At 48.9% G+C, this 11,557-nt stretch overlaps 3 protein-coding genes across 3 annotated transcripts; 2 read left to right on the top strand and 1 right to left on the bottom strand.

Annotated features, from left to right (window-relative positions):
• Positions 1 to 4,499: 4,499 nt before the first annotated feature.
• POX_f07877 (uncharacterized protein) lies at positions 4,500 to 5,728 on the bottom strand (the record flags this gene model as incomplete). Its single annotated transcript, XM_050116668.1, has 3 exons — positions 4,500 to 5,292; positions 5,385 to 5,646; positions 5,716 to 5,728. The coding sequence occupies 3 exons, from the start codon at positions 5,726 to 5,728 to the stop codon at positions 4,500 to 4,502; spliced, it is 1,068 nt and encodes a 355-aa protein (XP_049966807.1).
• A 1,129-nt stretch (positions 5,729 to 6,857) lies between these two features.
• POX_f07876 (Folic acid synthesis protein fol1) lies at positions 6,858 to 8,392 on the top strand (the record flags this gene model as incomplete). The annotated part of the gene is made up of 3 exons (XM_050116667.1): positions 6,858 to 7,082; positions 7,143 to 7,351; positions 7,411 to 8,392. 3 exons carry the CDS (start codon positions 6,858 to 6,860, stop codon positions 8,390 to 8,392), a joined length of 1,416 nt encoding a protein of 471 aa, XP_049966806.1.
• A 1,017-nt stretch (positions 8,393 to 9,409) lies between these two features.
• On the top strand, positions 9,410 to 11,479 carry POX_f07875 (uncharacterized protein; the record flags this gene model as incomplete). Its single annotated transcript, XM_050116666.1, has 2 exons — positions 9,410 to 9,470; positions 9,561 to 11,479. The coding sequence occupies 2 exons, from the start codon at positions 9,410 to 9,412 to the stop codon at positions 11,477 to 11,479; spliced, it is 1,980 nt and encodes a 659-aa protein (XP_049966805.1).
• Positions 11,480 to 11,557: the final 78 nt, after the last annotated feature.

Genomic DNA, 11,557 nt, shown 5'->3' with positions numbered 1-11,557 from the left:
AGTTTATTTTCTCCCCCCTCTCCAGCCACTAATGATGCGCAGTTGAAGATGGCATGTTGTCATCTTCGATCGACTGTCTCCGGTGCCTAGTCTCGGCGGGCGGCCGTAATGCGCGACACTGGGTCAACATGACGACCCGGCTTGCCTTCGTCCCCGTCAAGACGTCGTACCTATACAAGCTACGATGGGACCGACTTCTCCGCACCTCTTCAGATCTCAACCCCGGATTCTCGCGTGAAGCTCTCAGGGCTGAGACGAGAGGCTTGCAGGCCACAATATTTCCTCCCTTTCCCGTTCCAACTTTAAAAAGAGGCGCGACCAGGAGCGGAGATCACCGTTCGCGATATTATTGGTGCAATCCCCCTGCATGCCCAGCCTTTTATGCAACATAGCATTTCTGGCTGAAAGCTTGACCCAATCACTTCGATTCTGCACCTCGGACATGCCTGATCGAGGTGACTGCGGGCCAGTGCGGAGATACTTGGCTTCTCAAGCGGCCGATTACTGCATCTCGAAAGTCGATCCTTTTGCACCGCAGACCTCTTTGCTTTGACTTGGAGAAAGTTGAAACAAGCTGAGCAGAGTGCTCACCTCCTTCCATGACGCAAAGCAGCTTGTGTCAAACCGAGATGATGCGGAGCTCTCCGAATCCGCCGTGCAGGCTTCGTCCACCTGAAGTGTTGATTTGCGTTGCCTTCATTTATTGTCTTGGCTTCATTCTCGACCCTAGCTGTTGGCATATAAGTGGAAGAGCCAAAATTGCGAAGAGAGGCTCCATGTTTGATTCGTTGTCTCAATGTCTTTTTCCCTCTCTCTCTCTCTCTCTTTCTCACACATACAGTCTCGCGGTCCGGTTGAGATTGTATCTCGCCCGCCGCCCATATATCCAGCGACACATCTTGTTCGTGGCCATGAAAGTATGGCCATGAAAGTATGGCCATGAAAGTATATTCAAAATGTAACATGTCATTTTCAGATTCGAACCTTGTTGTTCACTCTACAGCAAATCCTCATACATGCGCATTTTTCTGGTTGCGGTCAACCAAAAGAGGGGATAGAGTTCTCGAGAATCACATGAGAAGCGGCTCAGTGGCCATGACTCGTCCTCTTCCGACACGCCTGAGCCCCCCTGGTAGTTTCTCCTAGTGCGTATCGTCCGGTATCAAGTTCAATCGTGACTGGCCGCTGAGGCTACACGAGGAGGTCGAGCAGATATTGGCGTTTTTTGCACTTTTTGAACCTGTTCATTCGTTCAAGTCTCCTTCGTCATCAACTTTTCATGAACACTGGCTCGGGCACGACAACAGCAGGCCTTGGCCACAGGATCAATCCAATTCATGCCTGTGTATGACCGCTTTGACGCCTGTAACAGACAAAATCTAAAGAGAACGACTTGATCACGGTCTGGTAATTTCACTGATGTGAGTTATGCTACTGGTTTATTGAACTTCTGATAACTCCGCTCCAATCCATCTGGTGCTCCCTTCTCAAGCTGTACCAAGTCCGTAATAGCGTCGATGAGCTCGCAAACAATGTAATCGCAAACTACTTGTCGGTGAATCGTGTCATGTTGACAATTTGATGAGATTCTTTTCAATTCTCACATCTTTATTTGACCAAATTTCATTTACAATACAAAAAAAGAACATGAGAGTCCGAACTCCCCCTAGGAAATGACAAGGAGACTGAAGGAAGTCCTTCTTCCAGACTGTGCGCCTCTTACAGTAGACCGCCTTTCTCTCGTCACAGGTGTTGAACTGGACTCATAGACACGTGTTGTAAGTGTCGACCAAGTGTATTCTTAAATAAGTCAATTCGCCTGTCTATTCGTTTCAGTACGAACTACAGCGTCACACTGAGCAAAGACGGCTGCATAGAGGTTCATTCCATTTACACAGTGAGATTTTGCTCCACCGTGTTGAACTCAGATATCAAAGGTAAGCAAAAGAGGCTTGAATGTTGGCATCATCAGACAGATTTTCAAACATGACTTGACTGTGGAGCTTCTAAGGTTTGCGTGGACACCGAATTGGGCATCAGAATTTACGACTCTGTTGGACTCTGGTACCTATGTATGAGATGTTTGGAGGGTTAACATGACAATACGTTGAAGGTCTCTACGAACAATACAATCTCAATTGTACTCCAATCACGTGCAATAATTAGCCCACGCCCACAACGGTTTTTCTCTCATCAAAACCTTCTGTCAAGGCTTAAATAGGTATCCCACAGGATGCATACACAGGTGCGAATGACTTGTGAAAAACAGATGCGCTTGAAGATTGCTACATAGTCGCCGTCTACAAGGTATTCTACTCGGTTGGTAAGGGTACTTGAGAGAGTAGGTCTGCAGGGACCACTTTAATTTTATAGATGTAATTGATGGGTGCCTTGGAGAACCTACTTCCATCGCGATGGAGTATTCCAACCATCAGGAAATTCAAGTGAATCAGGTGCAAATGTAAATAGATCAAAAGACAGCATATAGAGGCGGAGAATTCATTTGGAAAATGGCCCTTCTTCGAGGCATAGGTAGTATTCTCGTGTCTATCCTTGGACCTGTGATCATAAAAAAAAAGTACTTCGATTTTCTATGCACATGTGTGTTGATCACTAATCGTGAAGCCCAAGGTTCTACCCCAATCAAACCGAATCGGCCAGTCCCTCATCAAACCTCAAAGACAAATTCCGGACTTATACAACTCCCTCGGACAAGACAAAACATCAATATCCATTTGCTCAGTCACAATCATCAAATATCCTCGTCTCATTAGGATCTCCTTGATCCTGTGAATTTTATATGGCTAGTGAGCTAAGATACCTGGTCTACAACGATGCCTAATTCTGGACTTGGTAGTTGAAAACCGTACTAGGTCAGCATTGGTGCACTGTTTGGTTTCCTCTAGCCTACGTTCTAGCATGAGAGGGTCAAAATTTGTACATTGAAGAATAACTTTCACTGTGAAATTCTGGTATCGAAATATATCCCAATAAATAAGCGCACATACGACGTGTTCATTTAACCGCCAGACCCTCGTACATCATCGTCATTCTATTGTGTCAACTCTCTATACACAAAGTACATAGGCAGTGGTGAGTCAGCTGGTAATCTTTAGTAGCTCTAAGGCTTGAAGGCTGAGGTTACTTCGTCGAGCCTGTCCCTAGACAATCTCTCGAGAGCTTTTACCTTTTACTGTCATCGTAGGTGGGAGGATTGTAAAGATATAATGAGATATTACTTAAAAGCAGCTTGGTTCATCTTAATCAAATCCTGTTGACGCGTGCTCAGAGGGCAAGTGCAAACGTTCTAGCTTGAACCCGAGTCCTTAATGGCACTCCGCTCGAGCTCTACGTGTGTGTGCGGGCATGAAAGATTGGGGGCTCTCTAGTGCGATTTGTGTGAACCTGGCTATAAAAATTGCCCTCCGTCTCGTGCACAACCACAGGAAAACCACAGAAGATATTCTTCTGACTCTGGTTGCCACCGCAAAAGCTGTGCACTTTTCTTCCTCTTCTGTTGCCATTGGATACAACAGCGACCTCTCTCATTTCCTGTGCGAGACATCCTAAGCACCATACACCCATTGTTTCAACTCTCGATATCAGCTGGGTGTGACAATCTTGCGCTCTCTTTTCGAAGATTATTAAGACTTGAAATTCTTTAGCTCAAGGTCTTTGGTATCACATCTTGTTTGACTCCTCTTTGGCCAGCACGAGAATAATATTTTCCGTTCTCCATGCACCCAAAAAAACAAGTCTCCGGACCTTACTCTGCCAGGACCTCGAGTTTCTACCGCCTTTTTGTCTTCACTTCCTTGTGACTAAACATGGATCTCCGCATACTCTGCCTAAGTAGACACGACAACACCGTCAGTAAATTTCCCCAAGACCCAATGTTCAGGCCCACGTTTCACTCAGGTCTCGAAGGCGTGACTAAAATGTCTTTCGGCCTTTTCTATCCCCCAGACTCAGGACAAATTGACGCCGTCTCTGTGGATTTTATGGGTAACCTGGGCCACTTATCCTCCATGTGCAAAATATTGGGAAAGGGACAGATTCCTCGTTGTATAACCGCATGCCTCGATCCCGGTCTTACATGTCATGCCCTGCGCATAGCGTTGGTCGATTCACCCATTCAAGCACCACTATTGCTTTCTTCACGCCTTGGAAGGATTTGATCTTGCTCAATAGAGATCGAAAGAAATCAATGACAATGTTACTGGCGCTGATTCACTTGTGATTACTATCAAGAATTCGCACTGAAACCAATGTGATAGACTTGCGAGTGATGCACGTTACCCGACGTCAAGGAGTTGAGAGAGGTGACCGGAGTCTTGAAAGCTAGGGTGGGCACTCGTTCGATGGACCGGAGATCTCGCTACACCTGTTTTATAGAAGGAGACGTTTGATTCGAAAATAAATGTTCAAATTTTATGTCTCGGGGATCATGCAACGCGAAATCGACAGAATGTTGAAGAGAAACAAAAAGGGATCATTATTTACAACTTCGAGACCATCTGGTTACCCTTCTTGATCAGAGCAGCAGCATCCGTCACGAGCTCATCGACAATGGCCTTGGCGGACTTCTTCTCGTTCACAACGGCGGCGACCTTGCCCATCAGGAAGGGACGGGCATTGTCGAGGGTCTCGTCGTCGACATCATCGGGCAGGTTCTCAAAGTCGTGCTCAACAGGGATGATACCCTGGGCAGTGAGCTTCTTGATTTCGTCTTGGCGGTTCTCCTCCCAGTTGGTGATGTAGGCGTTCTTGCGCACACGCATGGGACGACCGGTGAAGATGATCGTGCGAATGTTATCTTCGAAGCCGGCAGTGCGGACAGCCTCCTGGTGAGCGACGGGGGCACCGGCCTCCTCGGAGAGAATGAAGCGGGTACCGATCCAGACGGCAGAAGCACCCAGCATGAGGGCGGCGGCGACGGAGTTACCGTTGTACAGACCTCCGGCAGCGACGACCTGGATGGGCTGGCCGGTCAGAGGGCTCTTGCGACCCTGGACGAGCTTGGCGACCGTGGGGATCAAGATAGTGGTGGGGACATCACCAGTGTGACCACCACCCTCGCCACCCTGAGCGCAGATGATATCGACACCAACGTCGAGCGCCTTCTGCACGTGCTTGGGGTGACCGATCATGTTCATGCAGAGGATACCGGCACCGTGAAGCTTCTCGACAACGGCCTTGGGGGGAACACCGACGGCAGACACGAAGAGCTTGGCGTTGCTTTCGATGATGATGTCGACGAGCTCGTTGAGCTTGCCCTTGGTGTAGTCGTAGCTGGACAGCGAGAAAATTACGCCGTTAGCTTAAGAACTTATTTTGGACACTGATGGAACTGAAAGACGTCCCAATCACGCAACTTGACTTACTTGGTCTTACGGGCACTACCACCGACCTGAGGAAGAAGGAGATCGACACCGAAAGGAGCGTTCTTGTCCTTCAGGTAGCTCTTCAGCTCAGCAACCTGCTCGCGCAGCATCTCTGGGGTGTAACCGACACCACCGATGACGCCGAGACCACCGGCATTGGTGACCGCAGCAGCCAGCTTGGGGCCGGCAGCCACGTTCATGCCAGCCAGCAGAACTGGGTGGTTGATCTTCAGGAGATCAGTGATGGGAGTGCGAATAACTTCTGTGCGACATAACATCTGGAATTAGCTACCATACTACCACGCCCGAAAAAGACCAATAGTGGACTCACGTGGAGAAGCCATGATGCTGTGGTGGAAAGGAAGATAGTCAAATCGAAAGGACAAAATAGAAAATCTGGGGAACGGGATCGATCTCTAAATACAGGGCGGTCCTCGGCCTGTCACGTTGTCACAGACCTCTTTCGCAGCCAAATGCCTCGGTCCCGGCGTGCCCAGCCTTTGCAGCTCTCCTCACGACGGTGGCCTTAAGCCCGATTCGTCTTAGCTCGGGCGGGGTTTCATTCCGGAAGTCTCTCGACGGTCGACTCTCAGACATTTGGGATGTGTGGGGGACCACGCCGAATCGACGGGTCCTTCAGGCCGGGGCTCGGCAACTGGTCACTTCTGTAAGGAATCCATCCGCCGCTAGCCACACCTTAATGGAAGCCTTAACTCTCGGGCGTTCAGGCTCGCAGATGTTCAGGCATCCAGGACTTCCATTTGTCGGGAACAACTTGATGCAACGATGGCCAAATCAGACGAATACAAGCAGTTTGATCATTTGGACCTTCAAATGAATTCCATTCCTTGACCTTACCACTCCCTGGAAACCCTGAATATCACACTTTCTCATCCATGGGCATGAACCACACGGCCCTTCACGCTCCCAAACTCTCGGCCTGCGCGAATGTATACATGGCGCATTTCTGGCGACCGATCCGACCGGCAAACTGCTCCCTGTCGTCACCAAGGTCTGCAGCAGCTTTGAGGCTTCACTCTCGACCATTGAGTAGCTGGAGAGTAACGAAGTCAGTGGCTGCCCCCTTGCAGAAAGCCAAAACCTGGTATTGGAACACAGCAATTGATTTTCACCCTGACGTCTAGTTCACGTGCCGTTTTCAGTCCAAGTGAGTCAGCCCCATGAATTTCATTACTAGTCCCCCACGGCCTTATCGATCAGTTATCGCGATCGCGTCAGGGTCAAAAAAAAAAGGAAAAAAGAAAAAAGAAAAAAAATCCGGCCCCGCGTTCATCTCTGATGCTCCTATTCCGCGCTTGGATGTGACCAGTACTAGTGTGCTAAATTTAAGCAGACTCATTTCACACTAGAAGAACATATTCTATCTCGGGTCTTGCCAAGAATGTTCATTTGAGCCAGCTTGCTTCGCTGCCAGGAAATCAAGTGCCCGCTTGCAGATTCTCAAGCGGAACGATGCCGCAGATGGAGTCCTTTATGCGCCCAGTCCATGATGGACGTCAAATACACCGTGCGTTCATTGCGCTGGGGAGCAACATGGGAAACCGGATCGATATGATTGAAAAAGCATGTATTGAGCTGGACAAGGCCAATATTAGAGTTAAAAGGACAAGCTCGCTTTTCGAAACAGCGCCGATGTATGTGCTGGAACAAGATACATTCATCAATGGAGTCTGCGAGGTGCGAGAAATGTCCTTGAATTGCTCATTCATCACTTAGTACCCCGCTGATTAATCGCAGGTCGAGACTACCCTCTCGCCCATCGAGCTTCTGGATGCAGTGCAGTCTATTGAGAACGCGCTGGGTCGAAAAAAGCTGATCGACAAAGGCCCAAGGTCAATCGACCTGGATCTTCTCTTATATGATCAAGAAATATTTGAACATGAACGATTAAACATCCCGCATAAATTGATGCTGGAGAGAGACTTTGTTCTCCGGCCACTTTGCCAGTGTGTCTGCATCAACCTCAACCTCTCATAGAGGAGTTTCCTTGTCTAAACACTCACAGGTTGATCCCGCATGAGCGACCACCTCACTCAAAATCTAATTCGTCAACTTATCTCGAGCACCTCAAAGCTCTTCCACCACCAGAGCCAACACCTCATTCAACAACACCAATCTCGGCAACCTTCCCATCAATTCATGCTACCGATCCTACCCGCAACACCCACGTCATGGCCATTCTGAACTTGACGCCGGATTCTTTTTCCGACGGGGGCGTACATTCCCCATCGGACTTTACCCAACTCACTCAGACGGTCCGCAACTTCGTCGCGTCTGGTGCCACCATCATCGACATTGGCGGCGAGAGCACCCGTCCAGGCTCCACTCCCGTCGGCGCAGATGAAGAGATCGCTCGGGTGGTCCCTGCTATCACCCACATTCGCCAAGCTATTCCAGAAGCTGCCCACATTGCCATCAGCATTGATACATATCGTGCACGAGTGGCCGAAGCAGCCTGCGCCGCTGGTGCTGACATCATTAACGACGTCTCGGGTGGTCTTTTGGACCCAGACATGCTGCCCACCGCCGCCCGTATCAGAAAATCCATCATTCTAATGCATATGCGAGGCACACCTCAAACGATGACAAGTCTTGCATCGTATCCAAATGGTGTGATTTCCGAGGTAGCCGTCGAGATGCGAAAGCGCCTCGCCGCTGCTGAAGCCGCTGGTATCCGACGGTGGAGAATCATTCTCGATCCTGGCCTGGGTTTCGCAAAGAATCAGCCCCATGACTTGGAAATTTTGCGCAACTTGCACCAGCTGAAAGAATCTGAGGGTCTTGAATGTCTCCCGTGGTTGATGGGCCCAAGTCGGAAGAGATTCATCGGGCATATCACCGGGGTGAAGACGCCGAAGGAGCGCGTCTGGGGTACCGCTGCGACAGTTACGGCCAGCGTTGCGGGGGGTGCTGACATTGTGCGTGTGCACGATGTAAAGGAGATGTGGCAAGCCACAAAAGTTGCTGATGCGATTTACCGAGTTTAATCCATTGTTTTTCAGCAACGGCAGGTTGAATATGGAGTTGATGGGCACCACTCGCTTGTTTCTGGTCTCATTTCTATTCTTGTCTGATCTTTTTTCAACATTTCATCCGTGGACGAGGTGCTAAACAGTCCATTCATCATGGAGGCAACGTGCAAGTTTCTATTTTCCAAATCTGGCCAGGCGAAGAGTGTGAGGAGGTTTGCTTTGATGTCAACGAGACCTTAGTATTGCATGCTCGCTGGAAATTCTCCCCAAGCTCAAGATTCGGTGAAATCGGTAAACGTATCAAGATACCTAAGTTACTCTATCTAGGTGCTTCTTTTCTATTTAATTCCGAAATCTTATTTTCCGAAATCTTGTTTTCCTCGAACAAGGGCTGTTCTCAGTCTCACACAGTCTTCCTTCTCTTCTATTTAGGAAAAGCCTCAGGGCTGCTATTGACGTGTGTAAAGCTATGTTAGGCATACAGCCCTATCGAACTTCTTTGTCTACCAACACAACATGTACAAGCACTCATCAACTTCGACTCTGCTAGTGAAAAAAGGCATTCAATTTTTAGTGCACAAATCGAAGGTGTTTACTGGTAATTAATGGTCTTTCATATCATCCTGGAACCCAGCGCTCTTCATAATGGCTATGATAACTGGATAATAAGATGACTTTGATCATATAGAAAGGCTCATGATGGTGAGAAAGTTTCGAAAGGTTCGAAAGGCCATGAGTCACAAATTCTCAGGTTGCAGATCAGGTTACGTTACGATTATTGGTGCTTGATGATGCTCCCTCAATGTAGTAATGGCCCAGATGAAGATGCTCATCTGGAGATACCAGTGCATTCTTTATGGTAACGTGACAAGTTTGAAGTCTTGTGAGCTGATGCTGTTTGTTTTCAACACCAGCTCACTGGCCAGCTCCCACTCATCTCTCACTTCACCAACTGGCTTTTAGAATACCTTCACCTTTCTTTTCAACGAGTTTCGAGTTCTTTTCAATCCAAATTCAACACCTAATTTCAAAATGAAGATGAATCCAGATGCAGATCTGATGAGGTGGAATGGAAGATTCCTTCGTCACAGCAGTGTGTTCACCTAAAGCCCCTCTAACACGTAGGAAGATTGCCTGTGAAAAGTTGACGCGCTGGCGTTGCTGATTATCCTTTGATGAATAGAATTCGAATTTGAAGATAACGAAGACTTGAAATTGCCTGAAGTGGGCTCTGAATTTAACGAGTCAAACGAATCTCATGATGAAGAGGACCACGCGAATGAGGAGAGTGTTCTTCTAGGTCAAAGACGAGATCTCGAAGAGCACGAGTTCACAATTCACGACGAGATTCCCCGAGACGTCAAGATTGAACTGTTCTGGACCTACGAGACCAGCTCTCGCCCGTCAGTCATGACAAAACTGATCGTCGAACGCACTTACGAAGGGGTTGTCATCGCCCACGCTTTATCCCGATATGTCAATCGCGAAGCTTTTCGCTCGCTATTCTGGGATGAGCTGAAAGAATGCAGCCACACGGGCCAGATCGCTTTCCAGATGTTTGACAGATACGGATCCCTTCGGGCAGACTTCAAACATCACCGGGTACAGCGAGGGACCGGAGTATGGGGAGACGAGCTTGACCGCGGCCCTCTCCTTGTCATCGAAAGACTAGAAATTGCAGATCCCAACTTCCGCCGGAAAGGGCTGGGGGATGAGATTGTTTCTCTGTTACTCGAGAAAGCTCACACTTTCTGCTTGGGAGAGAAGCCGGTCAGACCAAAATACGCCGGCACCGCTCTTTTGATTCCCACACTAGAGGAACGATGGATTCTGCATGCTCTAGTCAGTTCCAGAGTAAGCCCCACCGACATCGGACTACAGCTGGTTGGCAAGTGCACAAAGGAACGTTTGACGATCGGGGGTCAACTTCAATTTGGCATCATAGAGTTTTTCCGTTCCTGTGGGTTTCGCCGCATCGGGGCCTCTCAATGCTTTGCATTATCTTTCGACGTCCAGCATCGGAGTCGGGCCATTGCGTCAATATCCGATTTCGACCCACGAGAAAATTTTGCTGAGGAGCTGGAGAACGAAAGACTGGCCATGACCGGTGAGCGAGATGTTTTGATACAAGCACAGCAGCAAAGGATGGAAAGACTTCGTCATGCTCTTCCACTGCATCATGCGGCCATTACACTGAATGATGAAGAGCTTGAGGACTTCTTTGCTAGCTGTGCCGACAACGAAGTTGACTGGGACCAAGTCACAAACACCGAGACTACGCTACTACATCTGACAGTATGCAACTTGAAGCCTCTGAGCACATCATGGTTGCTCGAGAATGTTCTCTGTGCCGATCGTTGGAAGGCGGCTCGCGATATCGACGGATACACCCCATGGGAAGCGCTTCAGAAGACCCTGGAGACGATGCGCACGCAGAAACGGCGTGGCTCTTTAGTTGTGGAGCATATATCAAACAACTTTGAGGGATATCCCGACGGTGCTATTTCCTGTCTACGGTTGCTGTCCGAACCGGAAACCTCAAGAATGAGCCAGGAATCTCTACGATTCGGCTGTACTTGCGGACGCTGCGTCCGGGGATTTTTGTCGGCGCGAATGAGGTCATCCTTGATCCAAGAGGGCAACATTTGGATCGATGTGTTCCGGGAAGACATCGAAAACGGAGATGCGTGGATCACACGCAATGGTATGACCCTCCGCACCATTCATGACAGATTGGAGGACGACATGGGGAACAATTACTCCCTGCAGAGAGAATTTGTGAACACTCTCCAAGATGTCGTGGAAGTCCTGCAACGGAACATGGTCCCAACCGCAGAGAACATTGAGCGGCTCTGTGACGAACGGAGTGACTGGTCGCCAGATACTGAGAGATTTCTCGTAAATTTCGGCAAACCGATGGCCTACTGGGCGGTAGTCCGTCTGATTTGTGAGGAGGCCAAGGTCTCTGATAGGAGCGTGGGCAGGGGAACTTTACACTCCGTCTTGGACAGGGAATGGATGGAGCTGCCAGCTTACAGAAATGACCATGAATTCGAATTTGTGGCACACTCCTGCGGCTTTGGCTTTTATCCACTTCCATGAGCCACACAATCTCCAACTTATCAGAAGTAGCCGACTGACAAGTATCTTTGAGGCGGGCGCCAAGTTTCCTTGAACGAA

This window comes from Penicillium oxalicum, chromosome VI (assembly GCF_001723175.1).
Source record: "Penicillium oxalicum strain HP7-1 chromosome VI, whole genome shotgun sequence".
NCBI classification, from domain to species: domain Eukaryota; kingdom Fungi; phylum Ascomycota; class Eurotiomycetes; order Eurotiales; family Aspergillaceae; genus Penicillium; species Penicillium oxalicum.
The sequence above is the reverse complement of the archived record's forward strand: the minus strand, read 5'-3'. Positions and strand labels throughout refer to the sequence as shown.